Below are 27,325 nucleotides of genomic sequence, written 5' to 3'. Positions count from 1 at the left end.
TCTTGCACCCTGGTGGGGAGGGGTTGTCTGGGTGTCACTTGCCAACATTCCAACCTATATGGATGCTGGCAATTTTTCCTAGGGGGCCTGCCCATCAGCATTCCCCTAACAACTGCATACAGGAAGAAAATGCACATAAGCATATAAGAATTCAATGCTTTCGTGCAAGATGGGGGGAGAAGTTTCACAATATACTTAGCCACACTTGCTCCCTACGTGGCATTAATCACTGCATGCTTCCACTTTCTCTTCTATAGCCAGTGACTTGAGAAAGATGTCAGAGATGAGTTGAGAAAGGACTTTTGCATACCACTGTAAAACCTCAGAAAGGTAGGTATTTGGGCTATAATATTAAACAATTGTATACAGGGGCAGAGTAGAAACAGGAATGCATGCCATGTTGCTAGAGGTAATATAAAATTCATGGCTGTTCATAGGCAAATCACTTTCCACATTCTCCATCTCATCCACCATATAGCACAAGGTGGCCTTTCTTCTTCCAACAAATTTGTAGATAAGGTTAGAATAAGAGATTATGAGCAGAGTCAACAGTGAGGGAGAAGCAGTCTTTCCAAGCCCAATACTATTAATCCCCTGACTACAATGGCCCTTTAAAAGCGAGCTGTAGGTTCAACAGTGTTACTGCAGTGAAATCTTTTTAAGCTCCTACCTGAGAATGTGGAACCAGGGGAGCAATCCTAAGCAGGTCTTCTTGGAAGGATGTTCCATTTTAACTAATGGGACTTCGTCCCAAGAAAGTGTTTTTGAGCTTGCAGCCTAGGACTTGAGGATTGCCCACACAAGCTAGAATTCATTTGGCTTCATTCCTGCCTTCTTTTGTCTTGGGGGGAGTTGGTCATCTTTCTGCTACACTGCCAAGAACTTCTTGGCCAGTACACCATGGTTGCATTCTTACCACAAAAAGATCCATGCTCCTCTCAACCCAAAATAATATATTTTTTTAAGAAAGCAGTTCAATTCTGTGGTCAGATCACCTTTTACTACGGGTGCAGATTTGCAGCTGTGCCTTGGTACTGACATATTCCCCTCTTTAAGAGGTTCAGTGGCAGAAAAATCCTTGGCAGCTTAACTCTTCCTGCTTGCTTCTAAAGGACCTGTTCCTGTTTGCTTACGCAAAATAAGCTATTACTAAATCTGAGGACTTTGGCCCAATGATCTGTCTTAATTTGGTTTGAATCCTGTCTTGAGAAACCATTGGCCCCCATATTTTCCATTCACCTCACAAGAAAACTCATGTGATCATTGTATTAGTGCTTGTTTAGACTTCTGTGTAATGAATGAGCTCTAAAACAAATGTGGATGAAAGCACTGGATGGACTGGGCTCCAACTCTGTGCAAACGTGGAATGCAACCAAAATAGCACTGCAAACCCATAAGCTTTATTCCCATGGTTAGTGTGATTCTTAGAAATGCCCAAGGGGTTACACAATGGCCTGAACTGTGAGAATTATTGCAGTGATCCATCTAGCCCAGCATCCTATCTTTCACAGTGGTGTTTCATAATGCAAAGCAAGTACAAAATAGCATGATTCATTCATGCAATGCTGTCACTGCCCAGGTCAATCTTGCCATTAATTCACCAATGCAGTGTCTTAGGTCAAGGTCAATCCTCCTGGCTCTCAAAATCAAAATAGCTCCCACTTGCTCTCCAATGTATATTAGTACCCTGACCACCTGATCCCAGAAGAAGGAAAGCTTCTCTAAGGCTGATTCCGCATGGGCCAAAAACAGCAGTGTGAAAACGGTGTGAAAATGGTGTAAAAGAGTTTAAAACTGTGTAAAAGGGTTTATACTGTTTTCACACCGTTTTCACACCGCTGTTTTTGGCCCATGCGGAATCACCCTAACTCTTTTCTCAGCACTGCATTCATTCCTCAGTGACTCACAACACTGACTCTCCTGAATTCAGAGTTTCAAGGTATATACAAAAATTAGTGAAACAATCTCTGTCTCTTAAGAATCAGAACCATTAGAACTGATGAATTCACTTGAGTCTCCCACCTAAAAATGACACAACACTTTGTGTTCCTTTTTATAGGAGCTTGTGAGTCAAGTAGGAGATCTCAGGTTCAATCCCTAACATCTCCAGTTAATGGACCTCAGGCATTTATTTAGAAAATGTACACACCGCCTCTCTCCTGCTTGAGTTCACTCTCCTGCTTGAATGAACATCATCAAGCCATGAAGGCGAGCAGATACTGGGAAACACCTTTCTCTGCCAGTCAGTGGCCAGTACTGAGTTACATGGACCAGTTGCTTTACTCAGAAAAAAGCAGATTTTTCCATATGAACACCTAGAATCATAGAGCTGGAAAAGACCACAAGGGCCATCAAGTCCAACCCCCTACCATGCAGGAATATACAAACACTCCTGACGGATGGCCATTCAGTCTCTGTTTAAAAACTTCCAAAGAAGAAGACTCCACCACACTCTGAGGCAGTGAATTCCACTGTCAAACAGCCCCGACGGTCAGGAAGTTCATCTTAATGTTTAGGTGGAATCTCTTTTCTTGTATCTTCAATCCATTACTCTTTGTCCTAGTTTCTGGAGCAGCAAAAAAACCCAAGCTTGCTCCATCTTCTAGATGACATCCCTTCAGATATTAAAGCATGGCTGTCATGTCACCCCTAAACCTTCTCTTCTCCAGATTAAACACTCTCTAAGTGTCTCCTTGTAGGGCATGGATTCCAGATCTTTTACCATTTTGGTTGCCCTCCTCTGAACCCATTCTAACTTGTCATAATCCTTCTTGAATTGTGGTGCCCAGAATTGAAAACACTATTCCAAGTGAGATCTGACCAATGCAGAATAGAGAGGATTATGTCCCTCAATCTAGACACTATAAGAGAATCATAGAGTTGGAAGAAACCACAAGGGCCATCCAGTCCAACCTCCTGCCATGCAGGAACACCCAGTCAAAGAACTCCCGACATATGTTCATCCAACCTCTGTTTAAAAACCTCCAAAGAAGGAGACTCCACCATCTCTGAGGCAGTGAATTCCACTGTCGTACAGTCCTGACAGAAATATATTTCTAATGTGTAGATGGAATCTCTTTTCCTGCACCTTGAATCCATTACTCCGTGTCCAAGTCTCTGAGACAGCAGAAAACAAGCTTGCTCCTTCTTCAACATGGCATCCCTTCAAATATTTAAACATAGCTATCATGTCCCCCCTTAACCTTTGCTTCTCCAGACTAAACATCCCAGCTCTCTAAGCCTCTCTTCGTAGGGCATGGATTCCTGACCTTTTACCATTTTGGTTGCCTTCCTCTGGACATGTTCCAGCTTGTCAATATCCTTCTTAAATTGTGGTGCCCAGAACTGAACACAGTACTCCAGGTGAGGTCTGATCAGAGTAGAGTGTTACAATTACTTCACTCCATCTAGACACTATACTCTTATTGATGCATCCCAGAATTGCACTGGTTTTCTTGGCTGCCATATCACACTGCTGACTCATGTTCAGTTTGTGGTCTACTAAGATTACCAGATCCCTTTCACATGTAGTGTTGTCAAGCCAGGTGTCACCCATCCTATATCTGTGCATTTCATTTTTTTCTGCCTAAATGTAGAATCTTACATTTATCTCAGTTGAAATTCATTTTGTTAGCTTTGGTCCAGCTCTCTAATCTGTCCAGATCATTTTGAATCCTGTCTCCTGGTATTGATGTCAGGCTGACTGGGTGGTAGTTGTTTGGGTCCTCTTTCCCCCCCCCCCTTTTAAAGATGGGGACAACTTTAGTTCTCCTCCAGTCTGCTGGGACTTCTCCTGTTCTCCAGGAGTTCTCAAAGATTATAGAAATATACTCCTATTGATGCAGCCCAGAATTGCATTGGCTTTTTTGGCTGCCTCATGTTCAGTTTGTGATCTTCTAAGACTCCCAGATTAATTACACATGCACTGCTGTCAAGCCAGATGACCCACAAGGGGAAGGGCTAAAAACATAATAAATAAATAGTTGTCGTCGAAGGCTTTCACGGCCGGAATCACTTGGGTGCTGTGTGGTTTCCAGGCTGTATGGCCGTGTTCTAGCAGCATTCTCTCCTGACGTTTCACCTGCATCTGTGGCTGGCATCTTCAGAGAATCCTCTGAAGATGCCAGCCACCTAACGTCAGGGCATGCTAGAAAACTACTGACCCTTATTCTAAAACCACAACTGCATCGCCTCGGATTGACTAATGGTTGAGGATGCTATAGTTCTTTTAGGTGAATTCCGCATGGGCCAAAAACAGCAGTGTAAAAAATGAAGTAAAATGTTTAAAAGTAGTGCAAAAGAGGTTTACACATTTTTCACTGCCTGCTGTTTTGACTAGAATGGGGTTTTTTTTGCACCTGAGCATATATCCTAGATGTGTGATTTTTTTCTCTAATTGTTGTTTATTCCTGAACTTCCTCACCTTTCCTTCCAAAGTCAGCATAGGAATCTTGGAAAGATCTGCTCCATGCAGCACTTCTCTTGTTCCCATCATACATATATTAGGGTAAATTGTAGACACCAACTTTGTCCATTGACATGAAGACTTACTAGATATTATCAGTTAACAACATTGATACTTCTGTGTTGGATCAGGGTTGACTTGTCAGTGGAAATAGGTGGATACAAGTAAAAGGAAAGGTGGATTAAATCAGACATTAGTGGATTAAATCAGACATAGGTGGATTAAATCAGACATTAGTGATACTTTGTTCAATCGATGACAGAACTGCATATGAAGACAGATGTGAAGATGTTGTCACATTTCCCCTTATTTTTCTGATGGGGGGTTGGGTTACTCTACTTTGTTTAGATATAGCCCTATGTCCATCTGTCTATCCATCTGCCCCACTCATCATATTGTATAACTTTTTGATGCTGCTGCTCTGATCAGGGCTGGTCCCAGGCCACAGAGCTATCAGTGGATATCCCAAGTCAAACTGAAAGCCAAATTGAAGTGGTACACTAGTACTCCTAGCTCTCTGTTTTCACACTCTACATCCAAACCCTGTCAAGACTTGAATAATTGGTCAAAGTTGAGGCAGTAGGCATGAACTCCAGCACCTCCACCTAAAGAAATACATGTCCAGTGATTTCTTGTTTCTGAGCCCATAATGTAGCAATGTTCTGCTGTGCCATCAATTTAAGCCACTACTTCATGTTCATGATGTGTAATCAATGCCAAATATATCTTCCTTCCCTTTAATTCCTTATTCTTATATATTTAAACCACCGGTTCTAGAGCTGATGGTTGTAGGGAGAAACTTTGAAAAGTGAGCCTTATAAGAACTAATGAAGTAATAACAGTATCAAATAATACCCTTTCATCAAATATGCACCGTTTTATTTTCACAACAGTATTCCTCAAAAACAGTTCTGCCACTGAGCTGAAAAGTTCAAGGCCAATGGTAACATCTCCTGGGCAAGCCTGATTCAAATGTAAAACAGAACTTTGCTTATGTAGAAGATAATCCTGAGCCATTATGCCCTCCTTATCAATTCATACTGAAGTGGAAACTGTCTTGCAACAAGACTGTCACAGCAGAGTAGGCAATACAACAGGAATATATCCTGCTTCTAATATGAACACGCCAATTAGCCTTAGGTAAGGGTCTCTTAGCCCTCCTTCCACAGGTTTCTAGGGTACATATACAAGGTTATTAAAAGGATTAATGCACATTAAGTACCATGAATCGTGTCAAGAACTATGTAAATGTTTTATCACTATGCCCCAATATACAATTGCTATGTGTTAGAATTCTATCCCATTATGTATCAGCCTTGCCTTCAAGAGACCAAAATAGCACAGAGTGCACCGCAGTACAGAATCCTAACGACAGTGCTGCTTCTCTTCCACTGCTACCCCAACTCACCCTTCTCTTAATGCAAGCACATCTGTCACACCACCATCCCTCTCCCATAGCTTTAAAAACTCCAACTCCAGGCTCTTAAGGAACATTCTGAACAACCAGCCTTTGTACGTAAGGAGCCATCAAGTCACATCCAACTTATGGTGACCCCAAGTGTTTTTTTTCAAGGCTAAGGACTAACAGAGGTGGGTTGCCATTGCCTGGCTCTGAGTGGTGATCCTGGACTTCCTTGATGGTCTACATCAGTCTCTCTGTGTGTTATTCAGATTGGGGGGGAAAAGAAAAGCTGCGGAGGGGAACAATGCAGGTCAGGGATGTAGCATGGGAGAAGAGGTAATCTAGGCTCCCTTAAGCCCTAGTACAAAAAAACAATAATTTGGCACAATATGGGTACCATGGGGCCATGTCCTCCAAGACTTATTCCACGATGCTCTGTTTTTCCAGCTGTCAAGTCCTACCTCTCTCTTGAAATATAGTGTCAGATACATATTGTTAGGTGTGGCAAGTTTTGGGAAAGGATGGTGCTGCAGGCAAGCCGTTGCACAAGCACAAAATGCTGAGAATGTTTGCATCACTCAATTAACGGATAAGAGTGTGATGAAGAAAAAGAGTTGGTTTTAATACAAGTTTTTCTCTACCTTTAAGGAGTCACAAAGTGGCTTAAAATCACCTGTTCTCCTCTCCACAACTGACATCTTGTAAGGAAGGTGAGGCTGTGAGAGTTCTGAGTGAGGTACAATGTTTTCTTGCTGATGATAGGACTGTAGCTAAAGTTGTGCATTCAAAGATTTTAGAAACCCTTAAAATATTAGTATCAAGTCCCTACTTTATGGTTAACTTGCATTTCACTGATACTTACCATTTGTTGAGCTCTGTCATTGTACTAGGTACTGGAGAAAAGTCGCGTCTCAAAGAGCATTTTTCGGCAGTAAGAATGTTTGTTTTGTTTAGAGAAGCCTGCTGCGGCTCTGAAGGACTTTGGGTGGCCTCGGATAATCTGCTCCCTCGGGGCCTCACCTACCCCCAGGCCTGTTATGAGGCTTAGATGTTGCTTGGAGAGCTGCAAATTGAAATCAATAGACAACGGGGCCCGTTGGCAGTGGTACTCTCGGTTTCAGTTCCGGATCTGTAAAATGGGACTATGAACGACCACCAACTCAACATAACAATCATTGGGAAAGGAGTTGGCGAAAATGATGCATAAACATCCCTTCCATTCGCGGTGTAAGAGGGGAGCCAATAGCCACTTTCTGTGCGAAATTCCCGTGCTCTAACCCCCCTCCTCCGTAACTGTGGTGGAATCCCTCCCACGCACCCTTTGCATCCCGCTCCTCCAGCCCCCCGTGCACATTGCCGCTCCCACACATACAAACGCGCTCTCTCGGTCAATGGCTGTGGGAGTCTCTCGCGCCGGCGAGCGCCTGCCTAGCCCCGATGGCCGATAAGCAGCCTCGCCTCACTGGGCACGCCCGCTCCGTTTCTATATAAAACCCGTCGGAGTTAATCCCTGGACATTCCCCGGCTCCTTCCACCCCGCCTTGCCATCGGATTGTACCAGATCGCGTGGCTTGGCCTTGGCATCATTCTGCTCTGTTCAAGGGCCGCTGCGCTGCAACGAGGTAAGGGGTCGGGGGTGGCGCACTGGGGAGGGGGGAGAGAAAGCTTTTTCCTCGCTGTGCACCCGATGGCCTCGTGCAAATTGCAATGGTTTCCTGCGAGCAGAGTACCGGAGCGATGGTTGGGGGAAGGGCAACGGCGCGCAGCCTGTTGCTGAATGGAGGGGGAGAGAAAGGGGGTCGGGAGGGCGCCAAACCAGGTGCGCATAGCCTTGTGTTTGCGTTTCGATTAAAAAACGTTGTGTGGGGATGGAGCAGGAGCCTTGCAAGTCGCATCAAGAGCGCCATGGACTATCATAGATTTGTAACCTGTTCTGTGCGCGCCTGCAAGTTGCGGGGATGCTGGAGGAGAACTCGGTGGAAGGCCGCCCTGACCGCTCTCGCACTGATCAGGTTCCGGAGCAAGGGAGGGGGAGCACAAAGCTCAGGGACGTGCGGGAAGGCATCGCTGCATAGGGTGGGGGCAGGGAAAGGGGCTTCTCAAGCTGTTTGCGGGGTCCCTGCGTGACCTTAAGCCCCGCCCACACGGGCTGGTTCGCCAATCCCGCGGCGCGGCCCCTTCGTATAGAATTGGTTGGGGAATAAGAGCGTCAAGTTCCTATGGACAAAAAAAGGACGGGTAAAGCAAGGATCTCAGCGGATGCAGCTGGGCATGGGTTGCAGAGGCTTGGTTCTTGTACTCGTCTGCTTGCAGTGCACAACCACAAAAACCATAATCTTCGTTTTCCTCCTCGATTAAGCTGCCTGTTATAACTACATTCACACACAGGGTTTTGCCTTTCCTTGCAGTGATGGGAATTACCACTCCATACATGAACATGCACTGGAAGAGAAGACGAGGCAATCGCTTTGTAATCTTCTCCCTTGACTGTTATTGTGCTGACAAAGGGTGGAAGAGGGTGGAAATTAGTTGCCTGTAATGTGCCAAGGAGTCGTTTAAGGCACCTTTGGGAAGCTGCCATCTGCGCTCCCTGGTGAGTTTTAGAATGCCCTTTCTGCAAAGGATGAAGTATCCTTGGAATTCTTCCCTTGGATACCAGCAATAGCAAGCTGGCTGGGGGAATGTCCTGATTGCCAAGGGGCAGCCATCTGTGACAGCAAATTAAAACAATCCAGTGGCACTTTAAAGGCAAACAGTTTGTTTTAATATGAACTTTTGTGAGTCACACAGCTCACTTGTTCAGGTATGTTCAGACTGCCCTGCATGCAGTTCCACCATCTTCCCACTCATTTGGTTAGGTGGGTTTGGGATACTAGTGCCTGCAAGTATGTGGGGTCAAATATTATAAGAGCCATGTGATCCCTGAGACAGACACTGTAAAAACACTGATCCCTGAGACAGGCACCTGCTCAACTCCATACTTATTGATTAACATTCTCCAGCCTGGATCAAATTGTTATTTGTCATTCCTGAATGCCAGGTTAGGCATTGTCAAAGGAGTTCTATATGCCAAAGGAATCTCCAGGCTTCAGTCCTAAGGATTGGTAATCTTAGCGCTTGTCCTAAAGCAGAGGTACATTCTAGAGATCTCTAAACAGACTGCTGATCAGTTTGCTGTATAGATTGAGGTGACAAAATTCAAGACCAAACTGCCTCAGACTGCAAGTGTGGGTGTGGGAGTAGGGAGATTGTCTTATTTTTGAAAACTGAAGGAAAACCAAAGTGAACTATTCCAATATCTTGATGCTGCAGCCAGATTAGTTTGGGCTAAGAATTGGAAACTTAATAAATGCCCCTCAATTGGAATGTGAGAGTAAAAGTTGTAAAATATGCATAGCGAAAATATGTGATATGACACAACTTGAAGGTACCATGGAATTTCAAAAGGAATGGCAAACTTGGTTTAACTATATACAAACTATTGATTTAGATTTCAATCTAAATATAGTCGTAGAGACAATTGGAAGCAATCTGTCCTGAAATATTGTATTGGGATTTTGAGTATTGATATTGATGGGTCTCTTTATCTTATTTTTCTTCTTTTGTATAAATTATCAAGATGTTATAGCTTTTTTGTTTTCTATAAATGTATTCTTACCCTGTTTCCCCGAATATAAGACATCCCCTAAAAATAAGACATAGTAGAGGTTTTGCTGAAGTGCGAAATATAAGGCATCCCCTGAAAGTAAGACATAGCAAAGTTTTTGTTTGGAAGCATGCCCGGCGTAGACAAGAACACAGAAAAATAAGACGTCCCATGAAAATAAGACATAGCACATCTTTGGGAGCAAAAATTAATATAAGACACTGTCTTATATTCGGGGAAACACGGTATTAATTTTTTCAATTCTCTCAATTAAAAAATGTTTGGAAAGCTTTCTGCAGGGAACACACTATTTTACTAGAGAGAGGGTTATGCTAACCCTTGAGAGCCAGCATGGTGTAGTGGTTAAAGACTTGGAAAACCTAGGTTTAAATCATAATTTGAGTCATGGAAGTCTGCTGGATGACCTTGAACCAGTCACACACACTAAGCCCTGACCCTGGTTAGTGGGAGAAGTCCAAGAAATACCAGAGTCATGACATGGAGGCAGGCAATGGCAAGCCACCTCCTAGTGTCTCTTGCCTTGAAAATCCTATGAGGTTTTCAGCTGTGACTTGAGGGCAAAAAAAATCTGAGCCTTTCTCTCCAATGGGCTGATTGATTACATGCAGGAAGCTTTATTGGACAGCATTCCAAAATCTCTCCCACAGATCTGAAGACTAAAGTGGTACAGAATTCTGTCACCTCAGGTGAGAAAATATTTGATATTTTTTATTTTCTCAGCACAGGAACTGCAACAGCACAAATCCTGTACTGTAAATAGTATGTCACTTGAGGTCTTGAAGTAGTAAACATCTTTTTTTGGGGGGAAGGGGGATATTCATCTTCTTGTGGACAACAACAGTGAAGGAAGGCACCCTTTGTGTAGTAGGCTTCCAATCTTGAAATTGGGATGGTAGGGGGAATAGATACAGGCTTAAAGTGTAAATGTCCTTGTAGCTATAGCTTGAATGAACAATATCTTTCATATTATAACACTGAATTTTAGTCTTCTTTCCTTTAATAAATACTATGTCAGAGTGAATCTACATCATTTATCACTGGCTAACTTCAGCCATCCCCATCATTTAACCAACAAGGTAAATCAGTCAGTTCCTGTTACTATCTTAAATAAATCACTCTTATTGATAACACTGTGATTGCAGATAGCCATTATCTCTTGCTTGTAAGAGTGAGACTTATCTCTAAGTGATGGGCAAAATAGCTTTTGTCAACTGAAAGTTAGCAGATTCTTTTTTATGATTATTCAGGTGATCAACAGATGTGGAGGGACTGTGGCTTAGTGGTGGAGCGATTTTTTGTCTGCAAGAACATTCCAGACTCCATTCCTGGCACATCCAGTTAAAGGATCTCTAGTAGCAGATATTGACAAACCCTTTGGAGATCCAGGAATGTTGCTGCCCATCAGAGTAAACAATACTGGGCAGCATCATGTATGTACCGTGTTTTTCCGAAAATAAGACAGTGTATTTTATTATTTTTTGCTCCCAAAGAGGCGCTATGTCTTATTTTCAGGGGTTGTCTTATTTTCCTCCCACAGCTGCATGCTCTGGTGTTCTCTGTTAAACGGCGGGCATTCTTCCAAACAAAACTTTGTTAGATCTTACTTCCGAGGGGGGATGTTTTATATTTAGCACTTCAGCAAAACCTCTACTATGTCTTATTCTCAGGGGATGTCTTATTTTCGGAGAAACAGGGTACTTTAGTCATCCGTGGCATGTGGAGCATATAAGTTTGTGTTATGCCACATCAGACATTATTCCACCTTAACCAGTAGATCAGGGGTAGGGAACCTGCGGCTCTCCAGATGTTCAGGAACTACAATTCCCATCAGCCCCTACCAGCATGGCCAATTGGCCATGCTGACAGAAAACTGATAAGGAATTGTAGTTCCCTGATCTGGCCTCTGAAACACATTCTACAATGGAATCAGACATGTTTTGGACTAGTAGCAGTTCTATGGGATCTGAGTACCATATTTGGTGGGATGTGAATGATCCCTGATCAAAACAGTTGAGTGGTGCTGCTAGTATAATGTAGGAAACACCACTGGGAATGGGCATTTGACTCTTTCCTCCTGTGCTGTTTCCCTGATCTAAACTGTTCCCCTTTCCAGTTGCTATTAGTATTGCTTAGGGCAGGGGTAGGGAACCTGCGGCTCTCCAGATGTTCAGGAACTACAATTCCCATCAGCCTCTGTCAGCATGGCCAATTGGCCATGCTGGTAGGGGCTGATGGGAATTGTAGTTCCTGAACATCTGGAGAGCCGCAGGTTCCCTACCCCTGGCTTAGGGTGAATACTGGTAAGATGCCTGCTACTCCAGCACCACTTCCACAATCAAATTAGACCCATATAGTCCCTTTGAAATATATACAAAACAGGATATTTAGATCAGGCAAATCCTTAATCTAGTTGGACCCTCAAACAAACCTAAGAGAGTTGTAAATGGAGATGCTGGAAATTAAACCTAGATCTTGATGCATGCAAATACTCTACCGCTGAGCTGTGGGTATCCATACTGAGCAAGTCAGGCAGAGGAGCTAGTTTTAAAAAGTGATGGTTTAGTAATTTCTGTGGCATGCTTCAAGACTATCATGCAAACTGATCACATGAGCTCTCACCTACAAATCTGTAGTGATCTCACCAGCAGACGCCCCTCTACACCTTTCACGATTTGGGGCGCAACTCATCTCACAGATGTTGGCATCCCAGATTGTAAGGCTGCAGCTGCCTGCTGTGTATAGTATTCAGAAAGGCTTGAACAGGAGCGGCTGAAAGCTTTTTTAAGTGCAGGATCTCAGACCAATTGCTGTTCCTACAGTTTAGCCTACATAAAAAAAACTTCCTTTGATCACTGTACTAACATTTCAGTTACATGTGTTTGATAGTTGACCCCCATGAAGCTGGTGAGATTTATTTGTGAATAAAAATATACACAGGCTCAAGCTGCACAATGAAAGGAGGCCCCTTTGTGAAGCCAGGTGTTTTGCCATTTCAGCCTGTGGTTCTTTATCCAGTTTTTACTTGGAATTCATTACTCTTCAAGCAAACTCTTTGTTTCTATTGCCTTGCAGATGTGACATACATACAGCCAGCCACCAAGTTACATAAACAAATTACACAATCCCAGATCTTCAAACAACACTTTGTGAATTAGCATTTCATTATAATGAAATAGGAAGAGCATCTAGTAACTTCTAATGCTAACTTTTTGCATTCTAGTGAGAGATCTACATGCTGGTTATTTTGTGAGGCACTTGACTTTATATATTCATCTTATGTTTACTTTGAGGCTAAAAGCACCAGTTTCACTTAGTGAAAAAACATATATTGCATCGCCATAATGTTTCTCCCCCATTTAGAGTTGCCAACTGACAAGCGAAGCTGGTCTCATTGCTCACAGACTCCTACTAGCAACTTGAACTGCAGAAATCATATTGCAGAGATAACCAAGCAATAATCACAGAAGCAAGGGCCATTAAAACAGTGGCAACTCTATTCCCATTAATGTTTGTAAATCATCCCTTTCAATATGCTTTACTGAAGAACACTATGACACATACCTCTTTGACTCGTACATTGCATTGACCCAGCAGCAGCACATATATTCAAATCCTGTCCTTTGCTATGAGCAGGAGTTTGCCTAGATACTTTATTTGGAAGTATGCACAATTATGTCTGTTCAGAGGGAAGCAAGTTATTATTCTTTTTTGTGGAATGGTCTTCTCTATTCACTTTAATACTGGAATTTAATACTCTCACAATTAACCCTCTAGTTTCCAGGGATTATTCTGAAGCCAGTTAAAACAGATAACTTTGCTGTTTCAATGCTGACAGTTTGAAACTTTTGTAACAGATAGCAGTTAAAACACTAGAAGCAAAATCACGTAGTGCTTAGAAGATTAGCCTCAACATGTGTATATTGATTACAATAATGCCATTGCCACTTAATATCTCTTTCACAGTTCGAATTACAATCTTACCTAGAATGTCCTATTTTTTTAAAGTTGGCAGTCAAAGAACCAATTAATTATACTGATAACTCAATTAACACTTTCTGCCCTAGCTATTCTCAAAGTTTTTTGACAGATCAGAGCCCTAGATAGCAATGCTTCCAGCTGTAACTGATGAATGAGATTAATCAATAATTAATAATGAATGAGATTAATCAACTAAAGCTTAAATCATAATTTGATCATGAATTGATTGGTAGGGATGGCAATAAGTAATGACTCTGGGTCTTAAAAGATTTGCTGCTCTATAGAGCCTTCTCACAACAGAATTACTAAAAAAGAAATGTGAAGACACTTCCTTCTACTCAGTTATCAAAGTTCATAGCTTCCCTGAACTAAATCAGAATATGCTGTTGAAATTAATATTATTGTATTTCTGACATCTACAAAACTAATTACTCTCAGACTTGATTGACTGTAAGGGATGTTGTGTGCACGTTTAATGAAGAAAACATGAAAGGTAACTTTCTTCCAATAGTGGGTGATAATGTTTGCTCATTGAATTGCAAAGTACCCGTCCAGATATATAACAGGTCAAACTGGGATTGTGTAACAAGGGCAGAGATTCAACCATGTGCAAAGAAGGTTGTAATCCTGCTGCTTATCAGTGAGCAGCCTTGCACCCCCCACCCTGCCCCAATCTATGTTTATAGATGGGTAGGATCCATCATCAGTTCTCAGATACATTGCCTGTGATGTTACTTTTATTGGCAAAAATATCTATGGATATTTGTTACATCACTGCAGATTCAGACTTCTTCCCAAAGTACTTGACCTGATAACACTGGAGAACCAACCAATGGCAGAGAGGGTATAGAGAGAAAACGACACTTTGCCAGCTAGTGAGAAAGTACAGTGGGCTGAGAGCCAGCACACATTTCCCTTCTGCTTGCTGTTTCACCTCACACCTCCAGTGCCTCTCACATTACTTAAGGAGGCCCAGAAAAGGGAATGGGGATCACTGCCCTCCATGAAACTAATAAGAATATGGGTCATTTTGAACAAGTCTGGTTAATACAACTCTTATCCCAAAGAAACAGAAATGAATTTATTTGAATTATCGTGTTGCCTTATATGGGTGTGTCAGCCTTACATGTTTCACTTTCCTTATCAATATTAAATTGCTGTTTGTCAAACTGCAGAAGCATGTAGAGACTGGGATTCCGAAACCAGTTATATGCCTTGGAATCCAGACTCAGTGCTGGAATCTTGCTTTCCAGGTTCTGTTCTCCAGTATTCTTCTGTTGCAGGATACATTGCAGTGTAACTCACTATCAGCAAGCTACATCCTTCCTCCTTTCCGAGGGATCAGGTGCTGAAAGATGAGCCATAACAGTTTTTTTGTGTGTGAGTTTGTGTGTGTGTGTGTGTATTTTAGGTGAACTCACACTGTATTGAACATGAAGTTAACCAAGGTTTTCTATGTAATTGAAATCCTTAGTTAATTTAATTTCCAGTACATTGGATGAACTCTTTTACAGTGCCTCTGAACAAACAGTTACACCCTTCTATATTCATTGAACTTAGGAGGGTAAAACTCTGCTCAGAATAGCATTTGTTAGTATATTAGTTTGGTGGAGTGTCATTGCCAGCCTGGTGACCTGAAATGAGATCGACTAAAGCTTTCTTAGCCATGGAAAGTGGTGGGAATCAGCAGGTTTTCACCACTTCAAGAGAACCGGTTGTTAAAATGGTGCTTGTAAACAAACAGTTGTTAAATTATTTGAATCCCACCACCAGAACCAGTTGTTATATTATTTGAATCCCACCACTGGCCATGGAGGTATGCACGTCTGAAAAATAGTACTTCCTTCCAAAGGAAAGGAAAGGTTCCTGTCCAGAGATAGCCTATCTCTCACAGAGGTACAGAAAAAAATTGAGCAGAAATAGTTTGGGGGTAGCCACAGCAATGGAGTACAAGTATGTTTATGCTCAAGTTATTCCCAACATGAACAGTTCATTTGACTGTCATGTCAGATAGCCACAAGGAAGAGAAAGAGACTTCACATGAAATGTAAATGTTTTATGTGGCCAGCAGCAGGAGGGAGGACATATCTGTGGCAGGTGAGGAAGCAAAACAATTTTTAAAACCCACGCAGTATAAATTGCACATGTGAAACCAGCTTTTTTTTTTGCACAGCTTACAACATGCAAAGTGTTTGAATACAAAGAAAATGATTGCTGAACATTTGACTATCCTGATTGCAGTTTGAACATAGCTTGGGAACTGAACAGTCGAGTTAATCCAGCATTTCTGTTGGCAGCCTCTTCCTGTGACCATGCAGGAATCAAATGGTAGTATTTTCTATGGCATGGTAGTAAACTTACCTGTCTGATCATCCTTCAGTCCTGCTCAATACACAGCACCTAGGAGACTCTCGTAGCTTCAATAACAGGTCTCTTCACTGCTTCCAACTGGGACAGAACGCTTACAGATGGAGAATACTAAGACACACTGGAAGTTGACAACCAATATACATATGGATGGAATACACAATACATTCATAGGACAAGACCTTACTTTTGATGGCTTACATAAAGATATACACACATATATATACCGGTACATTACATAAGCCTCCTTTTTCTTTGGAAATTGAAAACAGATAACTGATCTTGCTTGCTTCCCCTCCCTCATAGCAGCCATTATGTGGTGGCACCCACTACTCTTTCTTAAAATGTCTAAAATAAAAATCAACCCCTGATTTAAAGGATACTGTGGCTTAATTTGGAATTACATTTTACCTACATCATGAGACTGTGAGACAGACTGAGAGAATGCCTTGCCCTTGGCCACCATGCAACCAGGAATTTGAAGTAGGATTTCAGTCACACAACCCCTACACTAGGATTCCTCTCAGGATTAGATGGGCCAGGCCGTCTGTTGAAATATATATAGTTACAAAATGCAGAACATATGCAGAATATGCTTTTAAAAAATGAAATATATAATTCTTTAATGACCAGATCTAAGGCAGAGATAATGGCTGCAAAAAATCCTCCATATGCAATAAATGGTAAACTACATTTTAATTAGGGTTTTCTGGGTTGTATGGCCGTGTTCCAGTAGCATTTTCTCATGACATTTCACCTGCAAGATGTCAGCCACAGATGCAGGTGAAATGTCAGGAGAAAATGCTACTGGAACACGGCTATATAACCCAGAAAACCCACAATACCCTAGTGATTCCGGATGTGAAAGCCTTCGACAATATATTTTAATTGTCTCTCATTCATTTTGAAGAGAGGTGAAGCAATTCTTATTGAGAAGGGACCAAACTCTAGTGTTTTCTCCATAGATATCTGCTAGTATGGAGTTAGAAACTTCCTGTTTTCAAAAAAAATCTCTGGATTTTGACACAGCCTCCAAATTTTGCATTTTCAGTTGTAGCCTATGCTCTGTAGCATGATCATAAGTGAATAATCTCTAGTTCATTAACCAGTGACTGGTAAAGTAGAAGTGAATCTGTAACCTCTTCGGTTGGAGACTACCAAGAGGGGTTTATTAGTACGATGGGGCACATGGTGTTGATGCTCATTTCTTGTGTCCTGATGTCATCTCTGGTCAAAGATTACACAAGCCTGTGAAAATCCATAGGCAGAGCTGAAGATGGGATGGGTGTACATATCGTCTTCAACTCTTTTAAATGTTCTAGAAAGTTAGGGCTTTGCTTTTCGGTATTTATATTTCTGCCTTTTCTCAATTACATTTTCTCTAGAAATCCCTCAAGCCAAAGGGTAACTGTGGGCCAGGGAAACCAAATGAGGGAGCAAAGAAATAGGGTCCTTTTGTGAACTATCTGAGCCAGCAGTAGTAGACAGAACAGGAGTGAGTGATTTACTACATGAGTTTAATTCCTAACTTCTTTTTTATCTTAATCTTCTTGAATAATTGGACAGTTCACACTTTGTTGAGTTCCAGGAGCATCTCAGCAAATAGTGCAGCCTGAGTACACAAAACAAGGTACTTGCTTGGCCCCAAAACACACCCAAAGGCCAGCACAGGGCCCCAGGCACATACCAGCCACAAGTATTTTATTGCTATCCTTGCTGCTCCATCCTTGACTGGAATGGGGATTAATTGTAAAGCCCTCATATGCCTCACTATTACTGCTCTGAAAAACTTCAGAGCCTGTCACTCAATAAACATTCACAAATCTGTTTTTGCAATGTCACTCCCACTTGCATCCTTTGAGGGAGGTTGCCATTGGTGCAGCCTGGAAAGGGATGCAAAATAGGCACTAAAGAACAGGTGATAAGTTGATTGTTGTTAGAGTAAAATTTTATTATACATTTTTTCCATGTGGAATAATTAAGTGTGGCCTTGAGATGACCTGTCAATCCATATAACCCTCTGTTCAAAGGCCAACAGGCCGAGCCGAACAGAGTAGCTGTGCTGTAGTTTTTCATTGGCCATGTGTCTTCTGCCTCATACACTAAAGTATGTTATCTGCACAGTTGAGCAGTGTATGCATCCTGGAGTCTCTGGGTTTGGAGATGAGTTAACAGCATTGGTCACAACTTGTGCAAAAAAAAAGTAATGTATCTTCTTTCTTCTCTTGCAGCATCTTCACCCTGAATGATGGTGAGTCTGTTTCTTCTTTGGCTTTCTTCTCCTCCTGCCTCGTATGTCTCCCTTCTTCTGCCCAACATGTATCCCACTTCTGTCTGTTGCTTAAGCCAACAAATATCATTTTGTTGTCTTTATGAGTCCCCTCTGACATTCCTGGAGGGTTTAGCATAAAGTACCTCGGAAGACTTTAAAGGCAGGAGACAGGATGTTTTCAATGGCGGTTCAGCAATGCTGTAGATGATGTAAGATACTTATCTCCAGGTGCTACTCCTCTGTTGTGTTCTGTTGGTTAGGTAACGTTCAAGTTCTTAAGTATACCAAATAGCCAGTCATGCTGAAAAGTCTCAGGGCCACAATTTCAGATGATTAGTGGCATTCTTCTTCTTCCTTTGCTTCCCATCACACACAGGCATTTGGCATTGTATTAATCTGCCATAAATAATTTCCTCCACCCTTCCCTGAGACCCATACTGCCAGTGCTTCTCTCTTTTCCTGTTGATTGATGGCATCCTTGAAAGCATCAGTGGGACACACATTCTTGCCTCTTGTCCTGCATAACAGGCCTTTGTTATCATCTGCATCTCTTCCTGGACATTTAATCAGCTGATCATCCTTGTGTCCTCATAGAATCATACAGTTGGAAGAGACCACAAGGGCCATCAAGTCCAACCCTCAGCAATGCAGGAACACACAATCCAAGCACTCCTGACATATATTCATCCAGCCTCTGTTTTAAAACCTCCAAAGAAGGAGACTCCACAACTTTCTGAGGCAGTGAATTCCACTGAATTCCTCATAATGGTCTGCTCCATTCCACCATAGAGGAATACTTTTGTCTGGTTCTTATAAGGAATGCAGGCCAAGCTACAACAGAATTCAGATAGTATCATCTGCTTTCTCCATACCTGAGACTATTTCAATGAATTCCTAGCCTTCTTAGCTCCTAACGGCTTTACAAGTCAAGCCCTTCCCCCAACATGCCCAAGCAATGGATTCTTTTCTTTTGGAACTTCCATTGTCCACTTAGTATTGCCCTTTCCCCAATGAGATCTTCACTGCAGCTAAGTTCCTTCTCCTTCACTAAGTACAATTCCCACTCCCCTGCCTTTCTCTACCTATAGCTGTCTCTGGACCAGATCCACACAGAGCCTCTCCCAACACCCAAGGAACTGGACTGGGCAGAACAGGGGTTTCTACCACCCCTGAGCCCTCTGCGCTGTGCCTGGCGCCGAGATGTGCCCCTGGATTGCAAGATCTGCCCTGAGGATGCGCAGGCACGGGCCTGGACTGCCTACTACTATGACCTGTTGCAGTGCACCTTGCAGCAGGAAGGGCTACCAGAGACTGTTGACCTCACCAAGGAGCCCCGGACAGGTGAGCTAGAGGACTCTGGTAGCTCACATATAGCTCCTTTCCAACATCTGGCAGGAGTTGGTGTTCTGATTTTATTTTACCTAGCAATTAACTTATATCTAAAATGTTTAGTGTTTATTTAATAATTTTTTCAACGTATTCCATTAAGAAAGACTATGTAGCCCCATCTGAGCTGGATTTTTTTAACTATTGTGGCTTTGAAATGACATAGTTCTGGACAGCTAGTACATTCTTCTTTGTGTCTGGTGATGATGACGTTTCTCTCATATGGAGGTTTGTGAAATGGTCAGCCTGTTAGGGAGAAACGTCTGCAATTCTTCTTAACCGATCTTTGGAGATTCAGAGAGGCAGGATGGGATTATTCAGACAAAAAATGATAAAACAGCAATATTATCTGGGAGGGCATACCTGACACATGACCTTTTCCTGTTATTTTTAGACCAAAGTCTTAAGAACTGGAGATGTGGAGTTTAGCATGAAATGTGAGCTAGGGCTTAAATAAGAATCTTTAGCAATATAATGTGCAGGGTGAATTCATGGAATCAGCTGAGATGGTGACTAAGTGCAAAGTGACTTCATGTGAATTCTTTGCTGCATCTTCCTCTCTGGGCTTATTCTCACCTTTCCAAGGAAACCTGAGCAATGGGGAGTGGTATTTCACCATTAGTGTGTGATGCACCAGAGCATCAAAATCATGCCGGGGAAATCCCCCTTTTTGGCTTCACCACTTTAGCTCACCTGTTCATCTGAATCCAAAAATAGTATTATTCTGGGAAATGAGATGTGGCTAAGAAGGCAGAATCAGTTGCAGTATTTTCAAAATCAGAATTTGAAACTGTAGAACACAGACCTTAATGTCCCAAACTTCAGTATAAGGAACATGCAGTGTCTATGTTTTTACATTTATTCCCTGTCCATCACAATTGATTATATTCTTACGTTTTTCAGGATTTGGACCATCAGACATCACCATCTGTATCTTGGGCTCCCCTACTGCATACCTTTCTGTGCTTCTGGAAGGTGGCAACCAATGTCCTGGTGAGTTCCACCTGGCAGGCATGACTTAGGCTAAGTGCTTTTTCTTGCGTGGGTGATGAGTTCACTTACATCAGTCAGCTAGAGCTGAAAAGTGCCCCACTTTACTTGAGAGGGCTACTATTACATTAAAATACCCACAAGAAGGGAGATTTATCTCAAAAGTGTTTGCCAATAACAGGCTACTGAAGTTGCTTTCTCCTTTCCGTCATATGGAAGGTAAGCCGTGTTTTCCTATATTCAGACCAGAAGGGCAGGGCAGGAGGGAGAAGAAGTGGCTAGTTTGCTGCTTTCTTTTAGAAAGGAGCAGAGAGTCTTCTCTTACCCCTGATCACTTTGTAAGACTCTTAGAAATATGACAAGTGTGTGTACATTCTGTCAAATCACAGCCGACTTGTGGCAACTTTATAGGGCTTTTCAAGGCAAGAGACATTCAGAGGTGGTTTGCCATTGCCTACTTCCAGGTGGGCTGAGAAAGTTCTAAGGGAACTATGACTGGCCCAAATCTAAAGTGCCTGCTCACTTTGATGGACATCCAAAAATTACACTGCTGAATACAGTGGTGCTCATATGCTATTGTGAATGGCATCTCAGGCTGACTTTTCATGGTAAAATGCCCCTTTGTTAGCATGGAGAATAGTCCAGGTCAATCGGGAGTTCTTTACGGCTCCCAGTGCTGCAGTGTGTCTGCCACATTGTTGCCCCGGCGCTGCCCTGTGGCATTAGCTTTGCTCCACGAATTTTAAAAACCGCCAAAGTTGAGGTTCTTTTGAAATGCCCCTTTGTTGCTCTGGTGGCTTCCGCTGCTGTGCAAAACTCCTCGGCAGCAGAACTTGGGCCATTTTCCCCACCTTGCCGCTCTGGCCCACCTCAGGTGCTGAGAATCGGTGCCCTCCCCCCCCCTTGCAGTGGGGAAAAAAACACGAAGGGAAAAACCTTGGGTTTTAGACAGAAAAGCGGCGTGTGCAGGCACCGCGAATGGGAGGGCGGCGATTCTCTCGCACAAGCAAGGATTTTAAATTTAGATTTTAGACAGAGAGGGGTGTAGGACGACAATTCCCTTGCACACGCAAGGATTTTAGATCGGGGCGGGGGTGCTGAGGGCACCAATTCTCAGTGCCTGTTTTGTGTTCAGAGTCATTTAAAACTAAGTGAAAGTTAGTGGGGGGAACGGGGGGAGATTCAGCCAATCAGAACGCGGGAAACAGTGGATATCCGCGCATGCGTGGACGACACTGCAGAAGAGCTTGCAGTGCAAATGGAGAAGCACCGGACTTGTGAAGCAACCGTTGGGGCATAACGCTCCAGCCCTGCCTCAAACCCCAGGAAGAACTGAGGAGCAGTGAAGAGTCAAAAGTCGGACAAAAAGCGCCGTGGCAGGTACGCGCCCGGATCTATCACGGGGCATTTTGACCATGAAAAATCAGCGTCAGTTGCATATATTTTACTAAAGAGATGGGGGCTGGTTGATTTGTTTTTTTGAACAAGTGAGATAAGCAGACTGTTGAGGAAAACACTCTGAGAGGCAGAATCTGAATTCCTGGGCTATCTGAAAATTCAACTTGAATTATCTTGAGTCCTCTTAAAGTTTTAACCTTCTCCTAATAGTTACTGCTCCTTTATTTCTGGAATGGAAGATGTGCAGCTGGTACATACATCAGTCTGCTTTCACATGAGGGTCATTTTATACTGCTGAAGGACTGTTCTTCTAACGTTAGCAGAAACAAAACTAAAGCTGTGGTTCTGCACTATACTTAGTCTGCTTCTGCACATAGCTCTTGCTCCATGTTCCCTCCTCCCATACCCCTGCAGTAATAGCTGCTATTTCAGAAAAGTTCAAAATCCATTTCCTCAAAAGTGGCCATGGCACAGAAGGACAAAAGAAATATGAGGACTTTTCTGCGTAGAGCCTACTATGTCCCTTGTTGCAGAAACTGCTATGGGATCCAATGAAGCTTCCCCCAAACAGATTGTGTGGACTCTCATAGACCTTCCTAGGGCCAGAGATTGATATATACACCTTGACATCATGTGCATATACTTTTTGTACATCTCCAATTATCGGTTGTCAATTTTGTTTTATGCCCCACTGGGCAACAAAAGGCAAGTGAGGCTATACATATACATATATGTGTGTGTGTATAAAAACATGTGGAGTTCTCTAACAGTGTAGTCCAGATTGGGTGGAGGGGGAGAGCCCTGTAGCAACCAGGGACTTTGTGTGGCACAGAAAGGAGGGTAATTTGAAAGCGCTCCTGCTAAACAAATTGCCCCATAGCTGAAACAGGCTTACAGTGCATTTTTGTGCGGTGTAAGTCTGCAGGCTTAGGGGGTGATGTTCCTGGGCTGGAACTCTGGAACAAAAGTCAGCTTCACCTCCAGGAACACCCCAGCCCACCCCCCTCCTGCACTGGCATCCGCTCAGCTGCCAGCATAACACTGCAGCAGCACTCACTTTGCCTGCTGTGGGGTGGCTGGATGCTAGTGTCTTTGCCCTATCCCCTTATGCAGATACCCCTTATGCTGGCAGAGGGGGTCAGCATGGCCCTCCACCATTCCCAGTGCCCATTTGCCCCCCACCCACCCCAAATCTTGATTGGGCTGCCTATCTTGCAGTTTTTCCCCATATGTAGAAGCTCTACAGGATGGAAATTCAGCATCACAATTCCTATACAAAATCAAGTGATTGGATGGATCCCAAAAAGCTAATTGCCCTTTCAGCCTTATTGACATGACATGTTAAATATGTTTAATGGTGCTTAATCATGACTAATGGTAAAGGGAGTGGTTCCATCATTTATAGACCTAGAAGGATAATAGTTTGAGTTTCTTTTTTCTGTAGTTGCAAGTATATTGTAATGAACCACTCTCTGCTTGGTGCCTGAAATTTGTCTGTAAATTCTGTCTCACTGCAATTCTGTCTGGACCTGACCATACATTCTCCCCACAGACTCTTAGGGCAGCTGTTGTTCCATATTCCTTACGTTCCTACTGTCTCTTCTCAGAGGCTGAGACAGAGCTGGTGTAACCAGAGCTCTTCTGGCAGCTGAGCTGCTCAGATTTCCCTCTGGCTAAAGTGCATACAGAAGCACAGGGCCAGAATGAACCAGAAGGTCAACTCTCTCTCTCTCTTTCTCTCTCTCTCTCTCTCATCCCCATTTAAACTAGATTGAAAAACTTGAAAAATAAACTAGATTTTTTTTTATAACCTTGGTTTGAAAAATAAAACTCTATTGCTAAGTGGGTCAGGGATCTGGAGAGCATTCAATCACAGGAACAATAAAAGCAAAGGTGTGGTTTTGGTTCAGGGCCTTATCCAAACAATTATTTTTAAAGAAAGAAAAGAAACTACAAAATACTATGAACTTCTTTGATGTAATTCACTGCCCAGCCCATTACTGATCTCCGAATGAAATGTGTCCAAACTTGTTTCTACAGTAGTGATCTCATGAGTGAGTAGCTCCATCTCTTAGTGTGCAGTAATTACCTACAAAGAACAACTGCAGTAGCGCTGGAGCTATAATGCACTACCCTGGTGAAAGAAAGAGGCCTGAAAAACAGCAAGGCCTGCCATCAGAAAGCTGCTGCTTTGGGAGTGTCTTTTTTCTCAGTATCTATCACCTTCTCCAGTCTTAATTCACAGAGAGTTCCGCCAGGTATCTAGAGCCCCTGTTAGTGTTTTGTAAAGCACAGAGTCCTTACCTATCTGAGAATCTTGTACATTCTCATACACTCTTGTACGTGATAATTCAGATTTGCCTATGACAGCACTAATTTTTGATACAAATTGTATGGTAGAAGTTCCCAGTTGGCTGGCAAGATCTAATTAAACTGGGAATGGGAGACTGGCATGAGTAGTGGAGTAGTATTGTCGAAGGCTTTCACAGCCGGATTCAACTTGTTGTGGTGGGTTTTCTGGACTGTGTGGCTGTGGTCTGGTGGATCTTGTTCCTAACGTTTCACCTGCATCTGTGGCTGGCATCTTCAGAGGTGTATCTCCAACGGAAGTCTTTTACACACTGTGTCCAGTGAGAAGGGAATGTTTAGTGGGGTATATATTGTCCGTGTCCCAGGGTGGGGAACCAATCAGTAAGTGTTTGGGTGGAACTTGCTATGCAAAGATGTGGTTGATAGTATTGTATTGCGGGTGGGGTTTCTCACTGGACACTAGGTGGGGTTCCCTTCTCACTGGACACTGTGTAACAGACTTCTCTGTGAAATACCTCTAAAGATGCCAGCCACAGATGCAGGCGAAACGTTAGGAACAAGATCCACCAGACCACAGTCACACAGCTTGTAAAACTCCACAACCAGTAGTGGAGTTGTTTGTTTTCTAGACAATCGTGGCTGTGATATGAGGACTTCAAATTAATAAGAACATAAGAGCAGGTTCCTGGATCAGTCCAATGGTCTATTCTAAATGAACATCCTGTTTTCCACATTGGCTCAGAAGATGACTCTGGCTGTCCCAGAAGGCCAGCAGTAGGGCAATCTAACTCCAGCTATAACCTGAAGGAAGCAAGTGACTTAAACAATTGGGGAACCAGAGGTGTTTTCTCTTCCCTCACCTCTCAGTAACTGTAGACCAGCAACCTAGAATGTAAAAGTTTTCCCCAGTAAAGTGTAATCAGAAAATGGAGGCAGATCAAAGATCTCTTTGGCCATAAGCAATGGCTCTTGAGTAGAAAATGTATCTTTTTTCGTATTGGTAGCCTTATCAGCTGTTAAACCATATGAAGAATCGTGCTGTATGAGACCAAAAGCCAATCTGGTCCTGCATTCTGTTCCAACAATGGCCAGCCAGCTTCTTCTAGGAAGCTCATAAGCAGGATGACTGAAACAGTATCCTCCCATCTATGCTGTCCAGCAACTGATATACATAGGCATACTGCCACTGGTACTTGTGCGCATAGATATCCATCATTACTAGTAGCCATTATGACAAGTAGCCATTGATATCAACATTTTCCATGAATTTGTCCTCTCTGCTTTCACAGCCTTCCAAATTGGTGGCTATCACCCCAAATGGCCCACACTGACATCAGTGACCCACCATTTTGTGAACATTTCTGTTTCATGTCCTTTTTATTCCACAGAACCTATGATTCTTTTGCGGCAATACCTCCACACAATAGGAAGATAGTTTAGAGACCCACAGGGCAAAACAAGCACTCTGAAACAAAGAGACAAGTCATATTCAAACATAAACAATGGCTTCAACTACAATTGGCATACTTGTAAACCAGTGAATATAAGATTCTGTCTGTGTATAAAAAGCTTGATATTATTCTATTTTTGGGGTGCTATTTTCTATCATGGACTGCAAGTAACATTACTGACAGATTTGGGACTTGCAGGCCAACCTTTCAAAGGTTATAATGCCCTTTGGCTCTTCATTTGGATAAACTCCCAGAGTCTCCCACCTGACTTATAACCAGTCCTGACCCACTTTAGTTTACGGGATTATAAATAGACCATCAAGACTACTGGCTACTGCAAAAAAAAAAGGTTGGATAGGTGCTAATGATGTCATGACAATTATTCCATTTCCCTTTCCTTGTAATCTCCATTTCCAGAGAACAAGAATAGGACAGACTTCAGCATTGCTGGCTTTAGGGCAGTTGTCAGAACAGATAATCAGGGTGTTGACGGCACTGAGTGATTGTAAGGTGCCAAATCACCCAGCTGCTACTGATTATTCCGTTGTATGCATTCTTGTCTGCCTAAGATTGGCAACCCCACCCAAAACTAGGAAGCCAGGGCAAATTTCTCTGGCGTGTGAGTCCATCTCCTGTATATACTTAGGAGCTGGATTTGTTGTTTTCCTTCTCCTCAGGTAATATGCTGCTGTGCTTATCACCCGCCTGGCTCTCCAAGGTACCCTCGGAGTCTCATCCAGGAGAGTCTTCTTTGCTGGTTTTCAAGGCTGTGACTTTTGACCTTGGTGGCCGCACAACACTGGAAGAATTTGCACCCCCACGTCATGTCACCTACTTCACAGGCTGCTTTGGGCCATGCAAGGTTCAGGGCCAGTCTGCTGCAGAACTGGCCCGGGACCTCGACTGTCCCACGGGGGGCTCAGGAGAGCTGGCTCGCCTGCTGGAGGATAAGCTGCTGACCCGTCAGCTCATGGACCAACAAGCTAGGGTAGCGGTGCCCGTCACCCTGGCTTTCACTTTCAAGCGTCCACTGCCCCTGCGAAGTGTGACTGAGGAGCAACAGGTCCGCATGGTAGAGCTCAGCGGCCGGGAGGGACAGGACAACCTGCTCCAAGAGGAAATCACTGCCTTCTTGCAAGGGAGTGTCATGGAACCCTATACCCAGGTGAGAAGTCCTCAACCTGATGTGAGGTGGCTAGGAAGGAAGAGTTAAGAAGGAGGTATGGTGGACCTAGAACCATGTATTTCTTGTCATCCTTTTTTGATTCAGCTCAGATATTGACAGTAAGGAAAACTGTATATGCAGGCAGTTTAAAAGTAGAAAGTGCATTTCATGGGGAAGGAGTTGATGCATGATCCTTTCCCATGCTTAAGGCCTGTCTCTGTTGCTTTTCTGGCAGGTGGTGGTGAAACCATCAGGCTGGCGGTGGAATGGAGCTCAAGCTGTGTCTTTCCATGCTAAGTTGGAACAGGGAAGCATCCTGCAAGCTGTCCTTGCATTTTTGGAGACCTTGGAGGAGGAGGAGAGCATTTTGCTAGAAGCCTTCATTCCTACTGCTCGTGTGGTCCAACCTGGCTCTTCTGACACAAACAACTCCCCATGTAAGGGATATCTTTTAGTTACCTCCCACTAAGGTCA

General features: G+C 43.1%; 1 protein-coding gene and 1 long non-coding RNA gene across 2 annotated transcripts in view; one reads left to right on the top strand and one right to left on the bottom strand.

The window, feature by feature from the left end:
- Positions 1-7,368, bottom strand: part of LOC125425982 — a 67,020-nt gene extending 59,652 nt beyond the window's left edge. Inside the window, exons 1-2 of the long non-coding RNA XR_007243482.1 lie at positions 7,240-7,368; positions 6,730-6,930 (exon numbers count right to left, since the gene is read on the bottom strand). This is a non-coding gene — a long non-coding RNA (uncharacterized LOC125425982). The remainder of the gene's footprint in view (positions 1-6,729; positions 6,931-7,239) is intronic.
- Positions 7,367-27,325, top strand: part of CARNS1 (carnosine synthase 1) — a 29,123-nt gene continuing 9,164 nt past the window's right edge. The window contains exons 1-6 of the mRNA XM_048483937.1: positions 7,367-7,489; positions 18,111-18,130; positions 19,240-19,492; positions 20,441-20,530; positions 26,364-26,851; positions 27,087-27,288. Coding sequence (XP_048339894.1) covers positions 18,125-18,130; positions 19,240-19,492; positions 20,441-20,530; positions 26,364-26,851; positions 27,087-27,288 — 1,039 coding nt within the window. The 5' untranslated portion in view covers positions 7,367-7,489; positions 18,111-18,124. The remainder of the gene's footprint in view (positions 7,490-18,110; positions 18,131-19,239; positions 19,493-20,440; positions 20,531-26,363; positions 26,852-27,086; positions 27,289-27,325) is intronic.

This window comes from Sphaerodactylus townsendi, linkage group LG02 (genome assembly GCF_021028975.2).
Source record: "Sphaerodactylus townsendi isolate TG3544 linkage group LG02, MPM_Stown_v2.3, whole genome shotgun sequence".
Lineage (NCBI taxonomy): Eukaryota > Metazoa > Chordata > Lepidosauria > Squamata > Sphaerodactylidae > Sphaerodactylus > Sphaerodactylus townsendi.
The sequence above is the reverse complement of the archived record's forward strand: the minus strand, read 5'-3'. Positions and strand labels throughout refer to the sequence as shown.